The 26,327-nt window shown below is 42.5% G+C and overlaps 1 protein-coding gene across 13 annotated transcripts in view; it reads left to right on the top strand.

The window, feature by feature from the left end:
- Positions 1–26,327, top strand: part of PIEZO2 (piezo type mechanosensitive ion channel component 2) — a 630,266-nt gene that overhangs the window by 435,195 nt on the left and 168,744 nt on the right. For 12 of the 13 annotated variants that reach the window (XM_075314549.1, XM_075314558.1, XM_075314555.1 and 9 more), the window contains 7 exons: positions 2,078–2,243; positions 2,486–2,729; positions 4,780–4,876; positions 12,525–12,684; positions 13,671–13,760; positions 22,413–22,534; positions 24,274–24,345. In XM_075314549.1, coding sequence (XP_075170664.1) covers positions 2,078–2,243; positions 2,486–2,729; positions 4,780–4,876; positions 12,525–12,684; positions 13,671–13,760; positions 22,413–22,534; positions 24,274–24,345 — 951 coding nt within the window. The remainder of the gene's footprint in view (positions 1–2,077; positions 2,244–2,485; positions 2,730–4,779; positions 4,877–12,524; positions 12,685–13,670; positions 13,761–22,412; positions 22,535–24,273; positions 24,346–26,327) is intronic. The other variant, XM_075314550.1, reaches the window with a different exon arrangement.

Genomic DNA, 26,327 nt, shown 5'->3' with positions numbered 1-26,327 from the left:
GGAGAAAAAGTGGAGAAAAAAGTGGAGAGAAAGTGGAGAAAAAGTGGAGAAAAAGTGGAGCATAAGAGGAGAAAAAGTGGAGATTAAGAGGAGAAAAAGTGGAGAAAAAGTGGAGAAAAAGTGGAGAAAAAGTGGAGAAAAAGTGGAGAAAAAGTGGAGAAAAAGTGGAGAAAAAAATGGAGAAAAAGTGGAGAAAAAGTGGAGAGAAAGTGGAGAAAAAAATGGAGAAAAAGTGGAACACCCTTTGGTACCTTTCATGTGGCACTAAGGGGTGCTTAGCTTTGTATTTAGCCAAAAAAATGAACAAAAAATGACATAGGGTTCCCCCTAGTTTTGTAGCCAGCTAGGGTAAAGCAGACGGCTGCAGCCTGCAGACCACAGCTGGCAACCTCACCTTGGCTGGTAATCCAAAACTGAGGGCACCCCACGCTGTTATTTTAAATTAAATAAATAATTAAAAAAAAAAACACGTAGGGGTCCCCCAAAATTGGATCACCAGCCAAGGTAAAGCAGACAGCTGGGGCCTGATATTCTCAGACTAGGGAGGTCCATGGTTATTGGAATCTCCCCAGCCTAAAAATAGCAGGCCGCAGCCGCCCCAGAAGTGGCGCATCCATTAGATGCGCCAATCCTGGTGCTTCGCCCCAGCTCATCCCGCGCCCTGGTGCGGTGGCAAACGGGGTAATATTTGGGGTTAATACCAGATGTGTAATGTCATCTGGCATCAAGCCCTGGGGTTGGTGAGGTCAGGCGTCTATCAGATACCCGACATCACCAACCCAGTCAGTAATAAAAAAAAATAGACGACAAACACATTTTTATTTGAAAAAACACTCCCCAAAACATTCCCTCTTTAACCAATTTATTAGATTGAAAAACAAATCCAGGTCTGGTGTAATCCAAGGGGTTGCCATGACGATCCACACTGTCCCAGTCAATGAAGAGCAGGATGTTCCCCATTGACTGGGAGAGCAGTGCAGTGACCTGAGCTAACATCAATGGGTCAGCCCAGGTCACTGCAGGGGGGTGACAAGTGCTGCTGTCAGCGAGGTACATTACCTGCGCTGATCTCCAGCACACTGACAGCACCTGTCACTGAGGTCAATGACCGGCGCCTTCACAGCAAGTATCGCGAGAGGTCCGTGACGTCACCGCTAGTCAGTCTCGGGTCGGAAGCGATAGGTGATGTGACAAGCGGCGGCCATGGAGGACAGTGACAGCGCTGAGGTCGGGATGGCGGGACTTCATCACCGCAGGTAAGCCGAGCGAGCGAGCGAGCGAGCGGGCGGGCGGGGGGGATGGGGGGGATGGGGGGGGGGGATGTGTGTGTGTGTGTGTGTTTGTGTATGTATGTGTACATGCCGCGGGCAGGAGGGGGCGGAGCGAGCTGAGCGGGAAAGTGTGGGCTTCCTGCACGTAACTAAGATAAACATCGGGTTACTAACCAAAGCGCTTTGCTTGGATACCCGATGTTTATCTTGGTTACCAGCTTGTGGCAGGCTGCCAGCGATGGCTCCTGCACACTGTAGCTGTAAAAAGCCCTGCTTTTTGCTGCTAGAACCGTTCTCGAACGTATCTAGAACTATCGAGCTTTTGCAAAAAGCTCGAGTTCTAGTTCGATCTAGAACATGCCCCAAAATCACTCGAGCCGCGAACTGGAGAACCACGAACCACGAACCGCGCTCAACTCTAGTGGAGAGGAAGTCAGATTTCCCATACAAATGAATTTCAATTCCAACCACCTCTCAATTGACAGCAGCGTCTGTCAGAACCACATTGTCAAGATAGATGCAGGTACCAGTGGTTAGACCAACATTGACCAAGAACATTTTCGATAGGGAGCCTACCATTCTCTTAATAAATTAGTACAATAGGCACTTGCCAGCAAGGTTATAAGTGCGTTGTATTAACCAGTGTCTTAATAGGATCGCGCTTTCGCACCTAGGAAGTTTTGTTTTGACCTTTAGTCTCTTTTTTATTTTATTTCTAAACATTACAATGAGTCAGCTTATTTAAATGTATGGATTAATAAGTAATCGTAATACAGCTCATTATTTATATTTTTCCTATCTTTTAGATGACTTCATGCTATTGCTTTGCGCATCTTTTCAAAGGCAAGTGTTTGATGATGAAAATAAGGCAGCAGTACGGATAATGGCAGGGGATAATGTGGAAATATGTATGAATCTTGACGCAGCATCATTTAGTCAGCACAATCCAGTCCCTGACTTCATCCACTGCAGGTATGCGCACAGTGTCCGCTGCATGCAGTATCTAACAGGCTGTCCACATTTCACTGTGCTCAGCTCTTGACATAACTAATGGCCTGCGCTCACACAAGCATGTACATTGGACAATTACTATCCCATATTTTAACAGATGGTGATGTTTTATAAGTGGTTAGAAGCATAGTTTGGTATTTTCATATACCGAACTATAATAATTTTCATTAAAATTGACATCAATGTCTAACATTCTTTTACAGGTCTTATCTGGATATGTGCAAAGTAATTATATTCAGTTATCTCTTCTGGTTTGTCCTCACCATTATATTCATTACGGGAACAACAAGGATCAGTATATTCTGCATGGGCTATTTGGTGGCCTGTTTCTACTTTCTACTATTTGGGGGAGACCTGCTGCTAAAGCCTATACGAAGTATATTACGCTACTGGGATTGGTTGATAGCCTACAATGTTTTTGTTATAACCATGAAAAACATATTGTCTGTAAGTATATCCATAATTATATCTGTTTTATCGGTGCATGAGCTACATAGACTTGTGAATCGAACAATAAGCTAATGTTTTTGAGTGAAGTGTCAATTACACTAACGCTACTTATACATGTACAGAGGATATAAAAAGTCTACAAGCTCCTGTAAAAATGTCAGATTTTCGTCATGTAAAAAAATCATACCAAGAAGAATCATTTTAGATACTTTCTACCTTAAGGCTGAGGTGACATGGACATATATTTTCTCATGCGAGATAATTGGCCCAATTATGCTTATGACACTCAGCTCAAACTCTGATAAGACTAGTATGCCAAATCGGCACGAGTAAAAAAAGTGCAAGTCGGCACTTCCCCATAGTATAACATTGGGCCAAGTGCTATCTGACAAAATAAATGTTAAACTCCTGTTAAATAGTAGACAGTGCACAGCTGCTATAATTTAAAGTTATTCTGACCCAGTGATCAACCCAATGTAAAGTTTAGCTGTTCTAATAGTATTTTCTTGACATTTTCTTAGTTTCATTTTACAGCAAAAGCCATGATCTGTAAACAGCTTACAACACAGCGAAAGGATCTCACTGTTGAAAGTTATCAGTCAGGGTACAGTTTTTTTTCCAATGTATTAGATATACCATGAAACACTGTGAACACAGTCATCAAAAAGGGGCTTAAAATTAGCACTACAGTGACATTACCAACTACTGTATGTCCCACAAATATAGAGGAAAAGACAAGAAGAAAATTGCTTCGGGAGGCTGCAACTTTAAAGGAGCTGCAGGAATTTCTGACAATTATGTGTTTTATACAGCATATGACAACAATCTCCCCTATTCTTCATATGCCTAGCTGGTGGGGTAGGTTAGGCTGGAAAGACATGAGCCTGTTTTTACAAAGAAAAATATCCAAGAGAGGCTGTGTGTTAATAATATTCAATTCAACGCTGTCAAAAGCATGGGGGGAAATATGTTATGTTCTGGTGAGACCGACGTTGAACATTTTGGCCATAATTCCAAAAGTTAAGTTTGGTGTAAAGCCAAAATAACACCATACTCACAGTGAAACATTTTAGGAGTAGAATTATACTTTGGGGCTGTTTTTCATCAAGTTAAAAGGAATTATGAACAGTTTCAAATATTAATCAATTTTGCAACAAAACCTTCAAGCCTCTGCTAAAAAACTAAAATTGAAGACGAATTTCACCTTTCAACCCAACAACAATCCTAAGCATACCTCCGAATCAACAAAATTATGGCTTTGCCAGAAGAAGATCAAAGTATTGGAATGAGCCAACCAGAGCCCAGACTTGAATCCATTTAAAAATGCGTGGGTTGATCTGAAGAGGCAGTATACAGGAGCTGCCCTCGTAATTTGACAGAATTGGAGCACTATTTTGAGGAAGAGTGAGCAAAGAGTGACACATCTAGAGCAAATTCTAGATGTGTCATGCTGATAGACTGCTACTCAAAAAAGACTGAAAAGTGTCATAAATGCAAAGGGTGTTTCAACAAAATATTAGTTTCAGGGGGTTCATATTTATGTAACCACATTATTTTAGTTCTTTATTTAAATTTTTCCACCAAAATAATTTGTTTATTTTTCATTTGAATTATATAGTTAATGGGTGATATTAAGGCTGCACTCACACGGGTGTATATTTTCTCATGCGAGAGAATTGGGTGAATTATGCTAATGACAATTGGCACAAATTCTGATCAGAGTTTGAGCCGAGTATCGGTTTACTGTGATCCAATTCTCTCGCATGTGACAATCGGAGTGCAGTGGAGAAGATAGAGAACTTAATGTCTGCATCTTCTCCATTGTCTGTGTTGATGTAAATTGTAAAATACGTGAGTAAAATATGGAAAATTGTTGTGCGTAAGTGAATATATAGACATGGAACACGTTCCCTGGTGTTGCAGATGATTCCTGGTCTGATATCTGTTAAGAGAAGTGTTCATTTAGTTTTTACATGTTTGCACACTATGTATGTTGCTAATTTACACCCACTTATTCTCATCCTATAAAATGTGTTTCATGTTACAGATAGGGGCATGTGGCTACATAAACTCACTAATTGAAAACAGTTGCTGGTTAATTCAGGCATTCAGTCTGGCATGCACGGTAAAAGGTTATGATATCCGTAAGTAGTTAATATTAACACAATTTTATTAACTTAAAGAATTATTATCTTTCAAGTGGGAAATGAAGTGGCAATATAGTGAAACTGTGATGTTCATTCATTTTAATCACTTGTGATTAAAGGCTTATGTTAGAAATAACACACAACTTTAAAATTATGGATTACGAAAAAAAAAAGAAAAAATATTAATAGACAGCTCAGCATTTATGTTGAATATGCACAGTATGCACAGAACCGCGTTTAGACCAAAAACGTGGATGACAGATGCAAAAGAAAACATTGTTCCAGCTCCTGGATAATACAGTTTTTAGTAATTTATTGAAAAGTTCTTCAAAACATGACAAAGTATCATGGGGTGGAGGAAGAAAAAGTAATATGTTTCTAACACTTTCCGGCATTCTTTGACGAAACTTGGTCAAGAAATGCCGGATAGAGTTCAAAGCAGATTACTTTTTCTATCAAACACCCCACGTTACTGTTCATGTTTTTAAAACATTTTCAATAAAGTACCATGAATTTTATTATCCAGGAGCTGGAACAACTTTTTCTTTCGCATCTTTTTCTTTTCCCACCCAGTCCTTACACTGCATATGGGGGCCGGAATTACCTGGCACCAACTGTTCTGTGTGGAATGTTTTAACACTTTATCATAAATTATTTTAATTGTGACTTTTAATGTATATCTAAGAAAGCTTTGTATTTTTATCTGAAGTATTGTGGTCCAATACATGTGTTCTTTGTGATAGATAAATTATCTGTTTGTTTTTAAAGTGAGGGAGGAAAATGAACGGGAGCCATAACATAATTAAATTTAATCTCTATGCTTTATAATCTGTAAGATATGAAAGCAATTACTAATATATAAAGTATATTGTAAAAGTGAATACACCCCTCACACTTTTGAAAATATTTTATTATATCTTTCATGGGACAACACTGAAGATATAACACTGATACAATATCAGCAAATTAGCTAGAAATATAGGTCAGAAACAGGTATAATCAAAATTCAGACCTATCTGTCAGCGCAAAATATCAGAAATCATATAGAGAAAATGTGCAAACCAACATTGAAGAAGCAATGTGTAAATTTTATTAACAAAAATCATTAGTACAAATATAGTGGCAAGATGACAGCTAGAGAGTGGAGACAGAGGGCAGCTGCTGCACTCAGGGGTAAATATTACCAAATAATCAAACATGAACCAATGGAGTGGAACAATGGGGCCATGCAGTGGATAATTCACGCAACATACAAGGTAATCAGGGTCAATACATAGAGTAATAAACGGGGCTCCTCCTAAGCAGAAACAACAGACATGGAGGATATAGCCATTAACCCCATCCTAGCAAAAGGTAAGACACAAGTGACCGCTTGATGTTACAAGAATGGACCCATATAATACAATTGTTGTAACCACATTAATGATTATAAGAATAGTGTTACCTAGGCAGAAGAACGCCCTGTCTGGAAACCTCCTACGCACGTTTCAACCGGTAGTCTTTTTCCAGGGAGAGAAGTGAGGGAGGAAAATGAACGGGAGCCATAACATAATTAAATTTAATCTCTATGCATTATAATCTGTAAGATATAAGATATGAAAGCAATTACTAATATACAGTTAGGTCCAGAAATTTTTGGACAGTGACACAATTTTCGCGAGTTGGGCTCTGCATGCCACCACATTGGATTTGAAATGAAACCTCTACAACAGAATTCAAGTGCAGATTGTAACGTTTAATTTGAAGGTTTGAAAAAAAATATCTGATAGAAATTGTAGGAATTGTACACATTTCTTTACAAACACTCCACATTTTAGGAGGTCAAAAGTAATTGGACAAATAAACCAAACCCAAACAAAATATTTTTAATTTCAATATTTTGTTGCGAATCCTTTGGAGGCAATCACTGCCTTAAGTCTGGAACCCATGCACATCACCAAACGCTGGGTTTCCTCCTTCTTAATGCTTTGCCAGGCCTTTACAGCCGCAGCCTTCAGGTCTTGCTTGTTTGTGGGTCTTTCCGTCTTAAGTCTGGATTTGAGCAAGCGAAATGCATGCTCAATTGGGTTAAGATCTGGTGATTGACTTGGCCATTGCAGAATGTTCCACTTTTTTGCACTCATGAACTCCTGGGTAGCTTTGGCTGTATGCTTGGGGTCATTGTCCATCTGTACTATGAAGCGCCGTCCGATCAACTTTGCGGCATTTGGCTGAATCTGGGCTGAAAGTATATCCCGGTACACTTCAGAATTCATCCGGCTACTCTTGTCTGCTGTTATGTCATCAATAAACACAAGTGACCGAGTGCCATTGAAAGACATGCATGCCCATGCCATCACGTTGCCTCCACCATGTTTTACAGAGGATGTGGTGTGCCTTGGATCATGTGCCGTTCCCTTTCTTCTCCAAACTTTTTTCATCCCATCATTCTGGTACAGGTTGATCTTTGTCTCATCTGTCCATAGAATACTTTTCCAGAACTGAGCTGGCTTCATGAGGTGTTTTTCAGCAAATTTAACTCTGGCCTGTCTATTTTTGGAATTGATGAATGGTTTGCATCTAGATGTGAACCCTTTGTATTTACTTTCATGGAGTCTTCTCTTTACTGTTGACTTAGAGACAGATACACCTACTTCACTGAGAGTGTTCTGGACTTCAGTTGATGTTGTGAACGGGTTCTTCTTCACCAAAGAAAGTATGCGGCGATCATACACCACTGTTGTCATCTGTGGACGCCCAGGCCTTTTTGAGTTCCCAAGCTCACCAGTCAATTCCTTTTTTCTCAGAATGTACCCGACTGTTGATTTTGCTACTCCAAGCATGTCTGCTATCTCTCTGATGGATTTTTTTCTTTTTTTTCAGCCTCAGGATGTTCTGCTTCACCTCAATTGAGAGTTCCTTAGACCGCATGTTGTCTGGTCACAGCAACAGCTTCCAAATGCAAAACCACACACCTGTAATCAACCCCAGACCTTTTAACTACTTCATTGATTACAGGTTAACGAGGGAGACGCCTTCAGAGTTAATTGCAGCCCTTAGAGTCCCTTGTCCAATTACTTTTGGTCCCTTGAAAAAGAGGAGGCTATGCATTACAGAGCTATGATTCCTAACCCCTTTCTCCGATTTGGATGTGAAAACTCTCATATTGCAGCTGGGAGTGTGCACTTTCAGCCCATATTATATATATAATTGTATTTCTGAACATGTTTTTGTAAACAGCTAAAATAACAAAACTTGTGTCACTGTCCAAATATTTCTGGACCTAACTGTATAAAGTATATTGTAAAAGTGAATACACCCCTCACACTTTTGAAAATATTTTATTATATCTTTCATGGGACAACACTGAAGATATAACACTGATACAATGTAAAGCAGTCCGTTTACAGTTTGTATAACAGTATAAATTTGGTGTGCTCTACATAACAACACACAGCCATTCATGTCTAAACCGCTAGTAACAAAAGTGAGTACACTCCTAAGTGAAAATGTCCAAATTTTGCCCAGTGCAAATATTGTGTATGGTCACCATAATTTTCAAGCACTGTCGTAACTCTCTTGGGCATGGAGTTCACTAGAGCTTCACAGGAGCCACTGGATTCCTCTTCCACACCTCCTATGATGTCAACATCATAGGGCTAGTGGATGTTAGAGAACTTGCTTTCCTCCACTTTCCGTTTGAGGATGCCCCACAGAGGCTCAATAGGGTTTAGGTCTGAAGACATGCTTGGGAAGTTCAAAGCCTTTACCCTAAGTTTCTTTAACAAAGTCAATGGTCGTCTTGGAGGTGTGTTTGGGGTCATTATCATGTTGGAACACTGTCCTGCAGCCCAGTTTTCAAAGCAGGGGATTATGCTCTGCTTCAGTATGTCACAATACTTTTCGGAATTCTTGGTTCCTTCAATGAACTGTATCTCCCCACAGATGGCCGCACTCATACAGCTCCAAACCATGACACCCCCACCACTATGCTGGACTGTAGGCAAGACATACTTGTCTTTCTAATCTTCACCTGGTTGCTGCCACATACGTTTGACTCCATCTGAAAAAAAAAAAGTTTATCTTGGTCTCATCAGACTACATGACATGGTTTCAGTAATTCATGTCCTTAATCTGCTTGTCTTCAGCAAACTGTTTGCGGGCTTTCTTGTGCATCATCTTTAGAAAAGGCTTCCTTTTGGGATGACAGCCACGGAGACCAACTTAATGCATTGTGTTGCGTATGACCTGAGCACTGACAGGCTGACCACTCACCCCTTTAACTTCTGCAGCAATGCTGGCTGCAGTCATGAGGGTACCTTACACGCTGAGACATCGCTAACGATTGCTAGCCATGTCGAGCACGATAGCACCCGCCCCCGTCACTCGTGCGACATTTGGTGCTCGCTGCCGTAGCGAACATTATCGCTACGGCAGCGTCACACGCACATACCTGGTCAGCGACGTCGCTATGACCGCCGAACAATCCCTCCCTCAAAGGGGAGGTGCGTTCGGCATCATAACGATGTCACTGTGGCGTCACTAAGCGGCCGGCCAATAGAAGCGGAGGGGCGGAGATGAGCGGGACATAACATCCCGCCCACCTCCTTTCTTCCGCATTGCCGGTGGACGCAGGTAAGGAGATGTTCGTCGCTCCTGCGGTGTCACACATAGCGATGTGTGATGCCGCAGGAACGACGAACAACATCGTACCGGTGGCAGCAGCAATATTAAGGAAATGAACGACATGTCAACGATCACCGTTTTGGAACGATTTTGCGATCATTGATGGTCGCTCATTAGTGTTACACACTGCGATGTCGCTACCGGCGCCGGATGTGCGTCACGAATGACGTGACCCCGACGATATATCGGTAGCGATGTCGCAGCGTGTAAAGCACCCTATACATCTATTTTGAATAGACAGCCTCTGGATACAATGCTGAGAATGTGCACTCTACTTCTTCGATCGACCATAGCGATACCTGTTCTGAGTAGACCATGTCCTGTTAAATCACTATATGGCTGTGACCATCCTGCTGCAAATCAGGCTCAGGGTATTGGCAATCTTCTTCTAGCCTAGGTCATTTTTATGTAGAGCAACAGTTATTTTTTTCAAATCCTCAGAGAATTCTTTGCCAAGAGGTGCCATGTTGAACTTCCAGTGACCTGTATGAGAGAGTGTGTCAGTGATAACACCAAATTAAACTCACATGCTCTATATTCACAAATGAGACCTTGTAACACTAACGAGTCACATGATACCAGGGAGGGAATATGACTTATTGGGCACAATTTGGCCATTTTCACTTAGGGACATTCTCACATGTGGTTAAAATTGTTGGTACCGCTCATTTAATGAAAGAAAAACCCACATTGGTCACAGAAATAACTTGAATCTGACAAAAGTAATAATAAATTAAAAATCTATGAAAATGAACAATTGAAAGTCAGACATTGCTTTTCTGCTTCCACAGAATTTTAAAAAAAATAAAACTCTTGAAATAGGCCTGGACAGAAATGATGGTAACCTTAACTTAATATTTTGTTGCACAACCTTTTGAGGTAATCACTGCAATCAAACGATTCCTGTAACTATCAATGAGACGTCTGCACCTCTCAGGTATTTTGGCCACTGCTCAAGAGCAAACTGCTTCAGTTGTCTTGTGTTTGAAGGCTGCCTTTTCCAGACGACGTGTTTCAGCTCTTTCCAAAGATGCTCAATAGGATTTAGGTCTCGGCTCATAGAAAGCCACTTCACAATAGTCCAATGCTTTCCACTTAGCCATTCTTGGGTGTTTTTAGCTGTGTGTTTTGGGTCATTATCCTGTTGCAAAACCCATGACCTGCGTCTGACACCAAACTTTCTGACACTGGGCAGCACATTTCTCTCTAGAATCCCTTGATAGTCTTGAGATTCAAGAAACCCTGTGCCATTTGCAGCAAAGAAACCCCAGTACATAACAGAGCCTCCTCCTTGTTTCACAGTAGGGACAGTGTTCTTTTCTTGATATGCTTAATTTTTCCGTCTGTGAACATAGAACTGATGTGCCTTGCCAAAAAGTTCTATTTTTGTCTCTTCTGTTCATAGGACATTCTCCCAGAAGCTTTGTGGCTTGTCAACATGGAGTTTGGCAAATTCCAGTCTGGCTTTTTTATGTTTTTCTTTTCAACAATTGTATCCTCCTTGGTTGTCTCCCATGAAGTCCACTTTGGCTCAAATAGTGACGGATGATGCAATCTCACACTGATGTTCCTTCATCTTGAAGTTCATCTTTAATCTCTTTAGAAGTTTTTCTGGGCTGTTTTATTAACATTCGTTTTATCTCTTTGATTTGTCATCAATTTTCCTCCAGCGGCCACGTCTATGGAGGTTGGCTACAGTCCTATGGATCTTAAATTTCTGAATAATATGTGCAACTATAGTCACAGGAACATCAAGCTGCTTGGAGATGGTCTTATAACCTTTACCTTTAACATGCTTGTCTATAATTTGCTTTTGTCACATTATTTTCAGGGGTACCATCATTTGCGTACAGGCCTATTTCATGAGTTATATTTTTTAAAAAATTCTGTGGAAGCATGGTTGAAAAGCAATGTCTGACTTTCATTTGTTCATTTTCATAGAATTTTTATTTCTTACTTTTGGCAGATTCAAGTTATTTCTATGACCATTGTGGGTTTTTCATTCATTACAGGGAACCTGTCAGGTCCAATATGCACCCAGAACTACAAGAAGTTCTGGGTGCATATTGCTGTTCCCCTGCCTAACCGTCCCTGTATCTGGTAGCATAGATAGAAATCTTTAGAAAAAGTATTTCTAAAGATATTTTATCGTATAGTAATGAACTCAGGGACTAGTCCCAAGGGTGTTACTTCCCCTGGCTAGTCAACCCCGGAGTTTCGGTCATGCACATTATGAAGCCGGGTGTACGCATCCAGGCTTCAAACTGAAGTAGTGTGCATGACCGAAAGTCCGGGATCATGCACACTGAGCCGAAATCCAGCTTCGGGCGGGGATGGCAGTGGAGAGGTGAGTGAGTGTCATCCTCTGACGCTGTGCATTCATTAGCATGTTAGCACACCCACAGGAGCGTGCTTACATGCTAATGGAGCCTACTAGCCAGGGGAACTAACGCCCAGGGGACTAGCCCCCTCGCTCATTAGCATACAATATACGATATTTAGAAATATTTTTTCTAAAGATCTCTTTTTTTATGCTAGTGTATACAGGGACAGTTAGGCAGGGACTAGCAATATGCACCCAGAACTGCTCGTGGTTATGGGTGCATATTGGCTTTATTTATGCGACTGTATACAGGAATGGTGAGGCAGGGATTAGCAATATGCACCCAGGACTGCTCGTGGTTATGGGTGCATATTGGACCTGACATGTTCCCTTTAAACGAGGGCTACCAACAATTTTTACCACATGTGTAGATATTAATGGCTCTATGTTGTGTTATTTAAAGGGCACACCAAAGTTACACTATTATGCAAGCCATAAACTGACTACTTTGCATTGTATCAAAGTGTCATATTTTGTGTTCTCATAAAAATATTTTATAAAATATTTACAAAAAGATATGTACTCACTTTTGTGATCTACTGCTTATGCAGTTACTTATTGTGATTTTGTTTTTACCCCCTATTTTTACTCCATTAGCAACTAACCAAGATATCTGCCAATTACCAAGTGGTGAGGCTGGCATCATCTGGGACAGTATATGTTTTGCATTCCTTTTATTGCAAAGACGAGTATTCATGAGCTATTACTTCCTACATGTAGTTGCAGATATCAAATCTTCCCAAATTCTTGCTTCAAGGTATGTAATAGATAATGTTTTATTCACTATGCAAATATAAAAAAAACTGTAATTTGAATCAACTTTTTTGGGAAGGAGACCAATAATGTGTTTGTCAGTACAAAAATTTGGAATGCTTGGCAAGGGAACACTTCCTAGCAGTGGCATAACTAGAGTCCGATGGGCATTGGTGCAGAACTTGGACCTGGGCGCTCAGCTGCATGTTTGTCAGATGTGTGGGCCCTTGTAGCATTCCAAATCCTTAGAAGACATACGTGTTCACCCACCCCATGTAATAATGTCCCACATTCTGTAATAATGTCCATGATCCTTACCCCTTCATCTAATAATGTCCTACATCCTGTACCCCTTTCCTGATATAATGTCCTCATCCTAGGCCTTTCCCTGATATATACAGTATGTCTCTCTTTCCTGCTATATTGTCTTCCATCCTGAGCATATTCCAGGTGTAATGTCTAACTTTCCTGTTATAATGCCTTCTATTTTAGTATAATGTTCCCCATGCTAAGCCCCTTCCATTTATATATGTCCCCCATCCTTGTATAATATTGCCCATCCTTGTCCCCTGCCAGTAAAATATGTCCCTATCCTGGTATAATATCCCCCATCCTCGGCCCCTTCCAGTAATATATGTCCCCGATCCTAGTATAATGTCCTCCATCATGGGCCTTTTCAAGTAATAACGTCTTTGTGCAAAAGAAACACGATTCTTCTTACCTTCCTCTGCTCCCATAATGTGCAGTGTCCTCTTCTATAGTCAATGCAGAAGCCTGCAGCTGACTTCCTCATGAATTCGGCCATGCGTTGCTAGTGACTTGCATGCCGACGTCAGCTGTCGCCTCTGAAGATTGTTGCACCCAAATGAGTAAAATGAACAATGTGTTTTTCTAGTGTGTGCAGTGTGATACAGGAGTATCAAAAATAATAATCACAACAAATTTTATGAAAAAGTTTAAATTATTTAACTTTCCTTTATCTCTTTTTAGAGGGGCCGAACTCTTTCAGGCTACTATTGTCAAAGCTGTAAAGGCAAGACTTGAAGAGGAAAAAAAATCTATGGACCAACTGAAAAGACAGTATGTGGATATATATTTTTTTTTAATTTATAGAATTGCATTTAAATTAATACTGTGTTTTTCAAACTATAGGAAACACCTTGCAACCCAGTTTTAGACAGCAGAAAATTGGAAAAACATTTTTCCTATTAATTAAAACTTCCCTGGTTGTGTAAAATGTAGGGGTCATCATTATAACTAATTTTAATGTACTAGGGTAGAATGGAAAGTAATAAATCTATTGTTAGTGCTATTCTGCAGTATGTATTATACACATACAGCTGTGCTACATATACACATATAAGCCGGTTTCAGACGTCCATGTTTAATCAGGTACCAGTCACACGCATGGTTATGGTCACATGTGTGTCACACGTGTGGCACACGTGTGGCACACGTGTGACATCCGTGTTTGCATACGTGTGATAGGTACCAGAGAAAACACGGGTCTGTGAAATAAAAAGATTTTCCATATTTACCTTTTTTCTTCGGCTCTGCTGCCTCCCGCTCCTGACCGCCGCTCATTATATTCATCGATTATTCACCGCACTCAGGATCTGGAAGTCAGAGCAGCGCTGTGGACAGCGCCGGGTACAGCATTAATGAGGACAGCACCGCGGGGATAGGTGAGTATTCTGCAAGCACAGTGACATCCAGGAGGTCATCGGAGTTCCCAATGAACTCTGATGACATCCTGATAACCCCTGCGACACTCATGCTACAGCTTCATGGGTTCATCAGAGTTCATTTGGAACTATGATGAGTCCCCGATGCTGTCCCTGCGATATTCTGGAACTACACACACACACACACACACACACACACGTATACATTGAGCACATATACACACATATGTATACACACATAGCAGACACACATGGATACACCGAGCACATACACACACATAGCACACATGCATGTATACACACACACACACACTCTGCTGTATACTCACCCAGCGATGCGGTCCCAGCACTGAAGTCCCCAGCGCTGCTCCGGCTTCCAGCTCCACAGGGCACTGAATATTCAGTGAGTATAATGAGCGGTGATAAGGAGCGGAAGACAGTAGCGCCGTAGAGAGGTAAATATAGAAAATCTTTTTATTATTAAGACATGTGTTTTCTCCGGTAAGTGTCACACTGATGTCACATGAATCGCACACTGATGTGACCCGTGCTTCCAGAGAAAAAACGGACATGCCTGCGTGTGTGTGTGTGCGGGGTTATGAGAGGTCACACGGTTTGTGTGAAAACACGTACGTGTGATTAACAGCAAATAATAACATGGGTACGTGTGGCATCCGTTTTAAAAACGAATGTCACACATACCTGAAACATGGACGTCTGAAACCAGCCATAGACACACAGTTCTGCTATATATGCAAATATAGACACACAGAGCTCTGCTACATGCACATTTACAGACATACCTTTGCTACATGCACATTTACATACATAACTTTGCTACATGCACTTTTATACACCAACACACACGCACACTGTACATTACCACTGTGACGGGGTATGCGACAGAGCAGTAAGGGACACCAGACCAATGAACAATCCAAGAAGATTTAATGAGACAGGGAGCATAAAACATCCAATAATAAAATGGTTCTTTAGAATCCACACAAAGGAAAAAGATCCAGGGGCACCGCCTGGTATTCCGATGCCAGGGAAATTAGGGCAATGGTCCTTATATGAGTTCCTTGAGTCCAACAGGTGAACAACAAAGCACAATCCCACGTGGCCGCGGATCTCCAGTCTGTAACAGTCCACACACACAGACCCCAGGATCCAGCCTTAGCTATAGATCCTAGTCCTTCTCCAGCCGAGCTCCAACTAACTGCTCTAACATGTTCTTCTCTCCTGGGATCAGCCCCTTAGGTGGGCACACCTCCCCCTGGCCATTTGATGCATGAATGGACTTTAGACTGCTGGCTCTGTTCTGTTTACCAAGATGTAGATTGGAGAAGTCCGATGCTGAGAAGAACAATATATATATGCAACCCCCACCAAATCAATGACAATAGCTACTGCTGAAGCCTGATTGCAATATGATACAGGCTGGGGGGAAGGTATGGTCACTTACATCCCAAGACATAGTATTACAGCAAATACAGTGAGAAGGTAAAATACATCATGACAATTCCTTCCCCTCCCAACTTGTGTACGTACTAGGGACCTCTACAGGTCGCTGGTTAAGCACACGCAGGCATGGCTGACAGGACTCAAGGCTCCTCTTGCCTGGACAGTCCATTTGCATTTTGGTGTTGGCTGCCCCTTCTATATTGTATGGTAAAGTTATAGGGCTGCAGAGCCAGGCTCCATCGCAGTAATCGTCCATTGTCCCCAGAGACTCTGTTCAGCCAGGTGAGGGGATTGTGATCACTAACCACAGTGAATTCTCGTCCATACAGATACGGCCGTAGTTTCTGAAGGGCCCACACTACAGCCAGACATTCTTTTTCAACAGTTGCATAGGCCACTTCTCGGTCCAGCAGTTTCCTGCTGAGGTAGGCAATGGGGTGTTCGTCCCCAGCTGCATTCACCTGGCTGAGGACAGCTCCCAGTCCATAAGCAGAGGCGTCCGTTTGCACAATAAATCTCCGCTTGTAGTCTGGAGCAGCCAGGACAGGATCGCAGACCAGAGCGTCCTTCAGCCGGTTAAAAGCCTCATCACAGGCTGGAGTCCAGATCACTAGCCGGGGCATTGTTTTCTTGGTCCGGTCGGTAAGAGGCTTGGCCACACTGCTGAAATGAGAAACAAATTTTCAGTAATAACTGGCAGTGCCCAGAAAAGCCATAACTTGTTTCTTAGTTTGGGGTACAGGCCAGTCTCTAATAGCCGGGATTTTGGCAGGCTCACGACGGAGCTTCCCTCCTCCCACTCTATGCCCTAGGTACTGGACTTCCCCCATCCCCAATTGGCATTTATCGGGTCGAATGGTTAGGCCGGCTGCAAGAATCAGGTCCAGAATAACGGCTACTTGATGCAGATGTTCCTCCCACGTCTGGCTGAAGACGGCGATATCATCCAAGTAGGCACAAGCAAAGTCACCACATCCCCAGAGGATCTGGTCCACCATTCTCTGGAAGGTGGCCGGGGCATTTTTCATTCCAAAAGGCATGCTTAGAAATTCATACAGACCAAAGGGGGTTATAAAAGCGGACCGTTCTCTCCCTTCATCTGTTAGAGGGATCTGCCAGTATCCCTTACTGAGATCCAAGGTAGTGACATATCGGGACCCAGCCAGTCGGTCTAGAAGTTCGTCAATACGAGGCATTGGGTAAGGATCGCTGACGGTATGGTCGTTTAGTCGCCGATAGTCCACACAAAATCGAGTACTCCCATCCTTCTTGGGTACTAACACCACAGGGGAGGCCCAAGGGCTATGGGAGGCCTGGATTACCCCAAGCTGTAACATCTCCTCCAGTTCGTGCTGCATGGTGTTTCGAACTGATTCAGGTATCTGGTAAGGAGCCAGTTGTATGGGACGGATGCCCTGAGTGTCCACATGATGTTGGGTGACGGTGGTTCGACCTGGTTGGGATGAGAAAGCAGCCTGTCTCTGTTGAAGCACTTCCAGCATCTGGATTTTCTGTACGGAGTCCAGGTGATCTCCCAGGGGAACCTGTTCCACAGTGGATGGGGCTCTTGCTGCTTCCACGAGATCAGGTAGAGAGTCCTCATCCTCTTGACCATCTTCTGAAGCCAACCGACAGCTTGCTATCATTGGAATGTTCCGGTCATGGTACTCCTTAATCATATTCACATGGACAGTCTTTTGCCTTAGCCCCTGATCATCTAAAGCAAGAAGGTAATTGGTATCATTTAGTTTTCTGAGAACCCGGAAGGGACCCTCCCATGTGGTCTGCAGTTTATTCTGCCGATGGGGAACAATCATTAAGAATTGTTGTCCTTCTACAAACTCCCGATAGCGTGCTTTACGGTCATACCATGTCTTCTGTCTGGTTTGAGCCATACGCAAATGACTCTGGGCAAAACTAGCAAGTTGGGCCAGGGTTTCTCGCAGCTTTAGGACATAAGGGACAACAGGGGTTCCTGTATCTTCAACTTGCCCCTCCCAGTATTCCTTGAGCAGGGTTAAGGGTCCTCGGACCTTTCTTCCATAGAGTAGTTCAAAGGGGGAGAACCCAGTGGACTCCTGGGGAACTTCCCGATAGGCAAACAAGAGATGGGGTAGGTACTTCTCCCAGTCTGAATCTCGGTCCGTGAAGGCCCTCAGCATATTCTTCAGAGTGCCGTTGAATCGTTCACAAAGTCCATTTGTTTGGGGATGATACGGGGTCGTTCGGATCGCTCGTACTCCACAGGTGCGCCACAGACACTGGACCAACTCTGACATAAACTGGGAGCCTTGGTCCGACAAGATCTCACTGGGGAATCCTACTCTGGTGAAAATAATAACCAAGGCCTCGGCCACCTTGGCTGCAGAGATACTTGACAAGGCCACGGCTTCTGGATATCGGGTGGCATAGTCCACAACAGTGAGAATGTACTGCTTTCCAGATTTACTTGGTTTAGCCAGAGGTCCAATGATATCAACAGCTACTCTTTGAAAGGGTTCTTCTATTATAGGGAGCGGTTGCAGGGGGTGCCTTTGGGTGATCTCCGGGTCGCCCTCTACGCTGACATATGTCACAAGTTCGGCAGAAATGCGCCACTGCTTGGGAGATCCCCGGCCAATAAAAAGTTTGAGTCAATCTTCTCTCGGTGCGGGTTTTGCCTTGATGGCCAGCCATAGGAATGTCATGAGCCAGGTGTAATAGGGGAATTCTGTACTTCTGAGGAACAATCAGCTGTTTGCTATAAGTCCAGGGTTTATCTAGGGAGTCAGCGTTGGTAACTCGATACAGAAGTCCATTTTCTCTGATAATTCTTTCTCCGTTCTCCCCTAGCTGCCCTATTTCAGCTCGGGCTCTAAAACCTGCAAGGGTGGGGTCAGTCTCTACTTCTTGTCTGAACTGAACTTTATCCCAAGTAACATTCATATTATCCCCACAAGAAGAATCACTCACCGGTTGTAATGGCAGTTCTGGTGGCCTCATTTCCATGGATGGGTTGTACACGTCCACATGGGCTGCTCTCTTGGCTTGACTTCTGGTTACCGCACCGACAAAGTGGCAATGAAGATTCCCCACATCATTTCCTAGAAGAACGTCTGCAGGGAGGCCGCTCATCACACCGACCACACATTGTTTTGCCCCAAAGCCATAATCCAGGGTCACACTCGCTCTTGGAATATATCTCTGGGTAACTCCTGCCAGTTCAATGGCAATTCCTGGTCCCTTTTGAATTGCTTGTGGTTGAATTACTCGGGGATCGGCTATGGTGAGGAAAGCCCCAGTGTCACGGAAGCCAACAACTTTTTGGCCATCCAGCACGACCTCCTGTAGATGTTTGTCCGGAAGACCAGAAGAACAGGTGGCTGGAGCTCGCACCCCATAGACTCCGGGTAGGGGAGCCAGGATATCTGAGTCACTTGGCAAGTCATCAGGCACAGAATCCAGCTCTTCTCCTGGTGAAGGTGTCTGTAGATAATGAACAGGCAAAGGCGGTCTGTAGCTGTTCTGTCTCCGAACACCTGGACATTGGAATTGCATGTGCCCAGGCTGCCCACACCCATAACATCTGCGCTCTGGGATTCTTCCTCCACGTCGTATTCCCAAAGGTGGAGCATGAGTAATGCGAGGCACAGTCACACGAAGGTCCCCATGAGTTGACGGTCTAGGGTGATGGTGAACATTGGGGCCAGAAGGACCAGGGGCCGCCAGCGTTGGGGGGTTGGTGGTTTTTTTCTCACTGGGTAGTAGTTTTTTCCACTGAGGCTTGATGGTGAGAGCCTCATCAGCTAGAGCTGCAGCTTCCTCCACAGTGGCTGGTCTCCTTTCACGCACCCATTCCCGGATCTCAGCGGGGCACTTGAAGTAAAACTGCTCTTTTAGGAGGACCTGGAGGACGGTCTCCAAGGTTAAGGCCTCCTCTGCCTCCAGCCAACGATGCCACAGATGTTTGAGTTTGTGGGCATACATCTTGAAGGACACTTCCTCATCACATGCTAAAGTACGGAACTGAGTCCTGTAAGTGTCTGGCGTTACAGCATAATGTTCTAGAATAGTCTGTTTAATATCCGCATACTCACAGTTCCACCGAGGGTCCATAGCTCTATAGGCTGCAGCAGCTCCACCCTCTAAGAGCCCAACCAGATGCCGGACGCGCTCCCTTTCTGGGACTTCCATTAATCGACACTGATGCTCAAAGTCCTGGAAGAAGCCGTCAATGTCACCAGCAGCCTCATTAAACTGCTTGAAGTCTTTGCGGGACACCCAGGGAAGTTCCCTCATGATGGGTGCTGGGGTTACAGTCTGTCTGGAACCTCTCGCGGCTTCCACAGCGAGCTGCTTATCCAGCAATGCCAGCTCCTCCATCCTGCGCTCCTTCTCTTTAGCTCCACGCATGACCTCCATCTTATATTCTATGGTGGTCTCCTCTCCCAGCAAGGCCATCTCCTCCTCGTACCACACAACCCATTGACTTTTTTGGGTATTTACCTCCGGCTCCCGTCTTTGCTCCCCTTGCTGTGGAAATTCCTTGGTGCCATCTTGCAGGCAAGCATTTTCCAATGCCTCAATTAGTTGCTCCTTAAAGAGTCCTTTGTAGCTGACACCTAATTCACGGGCCTTTGTTTGTAGGCTCACCACAGTGCAGTTCCTGTATCCTGAGGTTCTGGTTTCAGACGTTGATTGGCCATTGTCCTCCATTTCTTCTGCTCTGATCCCACCGCTGCCACCAGTTTGTGACGGGGTATGCGACAGAGCAGTAAGGGACACCAGACCAATGAACAATCCAAGAAGATTTAATGAGACAGGGAGCATAAAACATCCAATAATAAAATGGTTCTTTAGAGTCCACACAAAGGAAAAAGATCCATGGGCACCGCCTGGTATTCCGATGCCAGGGAAATTAGGGCAATGGTCCTTATATGAGTTCCTTGAGTCCAACAGGTGAACAACAAAGCACAATCCCACGTGGCCGCGGATCTCCAGTCTGTAACAGTCCACACACACAGACCCCAGGATCCAGCCTCAGCTATAGATCCTAGTCCTTCTCCAGCCGAGCTCCAACTAACTGCTCTAACATGTTCTTCTCTCCTGGGATCAGCCCCTTAGGTGGGCACACCTCCCCCTGGCCATTTGATGCATGAATGGACTTTAGACTGCTGGCTCTGTTCTGTTTACCAATTTGTAGATTGGAGAAGTCCCATGCTGAGAAGAACAATATATATATGCAACCCCCACCAAATCAATGACAATAGCTACTGCTGAAGTCTGATTGCAATATGATACAGGCTGGGGGGAAGGTATGGTCACTTACATCCCAAGACATAGTATTACAGCAAATACAGTGAGAAGGTAAAATACATCATGACAACCACACCTTGCAGCTCCTTTCAGGTACATGACCTGAAAGGTCCTTTATTTATTCATGGTCCTTCAGCTGCTCCATTCCAGCAGCCTCGGTTCAGGTTCTGGTTACGTTCCTCTCCTGCTCTGATCAGTGTGGAGCAGGAAGCAAGAGGACAGTTCTGTTTGTGATTGGGGAGGATGCGGTGTCAGTGTTCTCCTCCATCACAGGAACCTGTCTCCCAGACTATAAGGTGCTCACACTTTTTAGCAAGAGTTTTTCCTGTTAACAATTGCATCTTATAGTTCAAAAAATACTGTAATTGTCAAACAAAAATTAAAAAGTTTAAATGCTGTAATTAATAAGTTAGAATTCTGATTTGCAACATAATTAAAACTAGGAATTTTGTGACTAAAAATTAAATTGTTGATGTAAAGAATTTTTATCTGAGATCTGACTTTCTATTACAGAATTTTTACCCTTTCATGACATGTGACATCATAGGTAGGGTGCCCATATATGGAGTGAGCTTATGAGCTGAGCTCGCACCAATGGGGGCGAGATGCCACCTGTTTTACGTAGCCAATATATCCCTGTAGTAGCAGCATCCAGACTGAGCTCCGATTGCTGCTGTTTAACTTTTTAAATGCCGCTGTCATTTTCTCATAACAGCATTTAAGTAATGCAATCGCCTGTGCGTGTGTGCACTGGGTTGTCAGTTAATTCTCATTCATATGTCAGTTTTTTTTGACATACGAGAAAAACTGACCAAGTTTTGTCAGTGATTTACGTCATGTGTTACATCTGAGTTTTATCAGCGTTTAGTTCTAGTCTGGTCCTAGTTTCATCAGTTTTTTTTCGTACATAAAGAAAAAAAAAATACCACCTTCTATCTAAATGTCCATGAAAACTGGACTACATTCGGATGGCATCCGATTGCTGTCCAATTATTTCATGAACCCGTAGGCTTGCATTACTGATTTTGATTCAACCTTCAGATCAGTATCATACATGTCTCTGCATTTTTGTGCGGACGTCTCTGTTTGCAAAGAATCATGGACATGTAAAGAGCCCCATTCTCTGATGTAGGTACAAATGCTGACTGTGAAAACTAAAAACGTGGATGTCTGAATGAGCCCTTATCTTTGAGAGAATTTCATAGCACAGCTTAACACAATTGGTATTGATTGCGTATGGAACATGTTGCATGTGTACTCGGTATGTAAACACTTTAAATTTTACCAGGATGGATCATATTAAAGCCAGGCAAGAAAAATACAAAAAAGGTAAAGAAAGAATGTTGAGTCTTGCACAGGAGTCAGGAGAAGGCCATGAAATTCAGAAACCTGATGAGGAGGATGATGAAGGTACGGTACTTTTATATTACATGATAATTCAACATTTAAGGGTTTTAGGAGTGATACCTTTATTGGCTAACCCAAAAAAAAATATTTGCAAGCTTTCAGAGCACAAAGGCTCCTTCGCCAGGCTGGTTTACCTGCCTGACGAAGGAGCCTTTGTGCTCTGAAAGCTTGCAAATATATTTTTTGGGGTTAGCCAATAAAGGTATCACTCCTAAAATACTTTTGTCATTTTTAGCATGAAAGTATTTACATTGTTTTTTCTGGCTAACATGGTACCACAATATAATTTTGTATTGTATAACATTTAAGGGTGAAATGAAAATTGCAAATTTCATACATGAAATGACAACATTTTTCAGTTTGGTATAATTAATGCATTGTATATTTAAATATCTTGTTAACATTCATGCAGTTTATTACTTCTTTACTAAAGGGGCTAAAAAAAGATGTTATTTAAGCATCTCCACGTAAATTGTTTTTTTGTAAAAATATACATTTGTGATTGATTACTAGCAATTCTTATATGGGTTTTATAATTTTAGGGCTGCTAATTTAATTAGAAGATCTACCATGTAGGAAAGACAAGAGACATGGCAGCAGTAGCTCCAAAAAACAAAATACAGTATAGATAAAAAAAGATAATAGATTGAATTGCATATTGAATACAGCAGGCCATTTTCTTTCTTCAGGTCTAGTATTAACAAAACTATGCACAAAAATGACTTGCCTATACCGGCCACAGTTTTTCTTCAAAAAGGCTGTAAAGGTAGCTAAAATTGGTTTGGTTGGTATTACTAACTACCCTGCTAAACTCTAGATCTCCTCTATTTAATATGTATATACAAAACACAATAATAGTTAATTATTTTTAACTGATTTATCATTTAATCTTTCCTAAGGGTTGCCCAAGACTTAGATGCTGGTGAATAGCTCCCATTCACTTCAATAAAAGCTGAGCTGCAGTGTCCAATAAACATACTGTGTAGGGAGCTGTGATGTTCCAGTTCTGTACACTGTTTACATCCGGCCAAGGCTGAACCTGAAAAATCGCTGGTTGTGGGGGTGTCTGGTGCCGAACCCCACCAATCTAGTATTGATGACCTATCCTAAGGCTAAATCATCACTATCTAAAGGCCCAGTCACACACAAAGACTTACCAGCGATCCCGAAAATGATACGACCTGATAAGGATCGCTGGGAGGTCGCTGGGAGGTCGCTGGTGAGATGTCACACAGTCAGACCTTACCAATGATGCAGTAACGATCAGCGACCTGTATAACGATCTCGGCGGGCGTTGGGACTGTGTTAGGAGGTCGTTGGTAGGTGTCAAACACAGTGATGCGTCCTGCCCAGCAGGACATCGCCTTTGAAGAAAATGGTCCGGACCATTCAGCAACGACTAGTGATCTCACAGCAGGGACCTGATCGCTGGTAGGTGTCACACATAACGAGATCGCTGGTGAGATCGTTACTGCGTCACAGAAACTGTGACTTCACAACGATCTCATTAGCGATCTCGTTGTGTGTGATGGGGCCTTAAGCTTGGACAATCCCTTTAAATCACATTTCTCATTTTTAATCTGACAATTAAATTGAACCTTTAATAGCACAGGCAAATGCAATGATTTGTCTGTTTACATAGCGCTGTAAAACATGTGAATGCATTGTCATCAGTATCTGACCTTTATTTGGAAATGTTGAGCATCTCATTAACATTAATGTATTAACGTATTTCATTATAGGAGAAGCAACAAAAGAGAAAGTCAAGGGCAAAAAAAAGCAGTGGTGGCGTCCTTGGGTTGATCATGCTTCCAGTAGGTTTTCTTGATAATTTACCAAGTATATGGATTTGGGTCTTATATCCTTGACCAGAATATTCTGTTTGTTTTAATGCATGGTTTAGACTTTGTGTCTCCACAGAAGGTTAAGTAAATTGCTAGAAGGAACGAGGGATGTCTATTACAGGAAGATGTCAGATTTGTTATATGCTAATGCTAGCTTAACATGGTCTTACGCTAAAGACTGCGCCACTGTCTGTTATGGCGTATGATAAATAGGCACACTTGTGACTAGTGATGAGTTTGCTGGTCTAGTGGGCTTCACCATGTTGAAGTTTATACATTACACTATTGTAACTTATCATATAACAATTGTGTCCGTCCAGATGTGGACACGACTAGGGACAAAGTTACTTACTTTGCTACCTTTTGTCTGACAGGTGTATACAGATCATAAATAGTCTATTGCCAATAGACATCCCCTTCAGAAAGCTAAAATTTATATTTATGAGTTTTCGTTAGGATCCTTGTGTATGTGACCAAGTATGTGGAGTCACAAATAAACTGTGCCAAGTGATTCTCTGTTCTGATTAACTTTACAACACTATATTGTTGAAGAAACCAGTCTAATCTGTAAATTGTGACAATGGCCTCTATTTTCTGATCTTCTACAAATGTTTTCATTATTTTCATATTGGTACTTGCGTGCTAGTCAATCATGCGTACCTCCGCTGCATTCATTCTCAATTGAACCACTGAAGGTAACCAAGTGCATCATTCATCTGGTCTTCGGCACTCCCATTAATAATTCTTTGAGCAGAGGTGCACATAATTGACCACTGCACCATTCTCTGGATCAGTGGTGATTCCAACAGATGGAACCCCAGCTGTCGGAAATGTATTCCCTGCTCAATGGGTAAGGGATAATTTCTAAATTTGGTACAACCTCTTTTAAGAGGTTTTACATAAAAAAAATATTAAGCCTTTAAGCCATTAATGTGACATCAATGGGGGTTTCATTTCTGGGATCCAGTCGATGAGCTGATTAAACGAGCCATGGTGCTCCAATGAATGCGCAGCTATTTATATTTGAAGAGGCTGTGCCTTATTCTGCAGCTCAACTCAACGTAGTCCAAGTCAAGTCAACGGGAACAAGCAACAAAACATGGCACAGTAAACAGTAGAGGACATACAGCATTCCCTGAAGCATATGCCACCCCCCAATTAGTTGATTGGTGTGAATGCCTAAAGTTAGACCCCCTGTGATGTCCTATACTAACAATATAGGCCACGTCTGATGGCTTATCCTAAGTGTATGAGGGGGGGGAATAACAATTGTCCTTTTTTATTGCCTGTTTGCAATTTAGGCCACATGAGTGTCTTGGCTTTTAGGAGTATTGCTTCTTTAAGGACAAAAATTACAAAAAAATGTATTCAAGGAGAATTTGAAAATAAAGGCCAGCCCATTAAAATTGTCTTCCTTGACTGCCAATAGAAACTTCATAGAATACATTGCTTTATATATCAGTATTTGACAGTCAATTGGTTCTTAGAAACTGTGTGGTATAGACATGGCATACAGTGTTGCAATTACAATTTTTACATCAAGTAAATGTGCATTCTGAAACCATTTAAAGTAGAAATGACATTATGTTATGACACTATTTTATCCCATATTTATACTGACACAGATAAGAAAAAAAAGATGTTTCTCAAAAATGTATTTTTAAGAGCCCTATTCAAGAATATGCTACGCATCAAAACCATTACCATGAGGAATATGACTCTTATTAATATGTAATTAATTTGTGGCATAAGTAAAAAGCCTTTACTAAGTCTGCAAAGAGTTTGTATCACCAGCACTGATATTTGGGTGTAGACTGTTGGGCTCAGTTCATTTGGGCAGCAGTGATTTGGGCTTTGGACATTTGGACATTTGGATGCTACTGCTTTAGGTTCATTAAACCTTATGGAGATGATGCTTCTTTCTGGTTCCTCTACCAGTCAGCTTCCTAAAA

The sequence above is a fragment of the Anomaloglossus baeobatrachus genome, chromosome 6 (assembly GCF_048569485.1).
Source record: "Anomaloglossus baeobatrachus isolate aAnoBae1 chromosome 6, aAnoBae1.hap1, whole genome shotgun sequence".
NCBI classification, from domain to species: domain Eukaryota; kingdom Metazoa; phylum Chordata; class Amphibia; order Anura; family Aromobatidae; genus Anomaloglossus; species Anomaloglossus baeobatrachus.
Note: the sequence above shows the minus strand (reverse complement) of the source record. Positions and strands in the feature narration are given on the sequence as shown.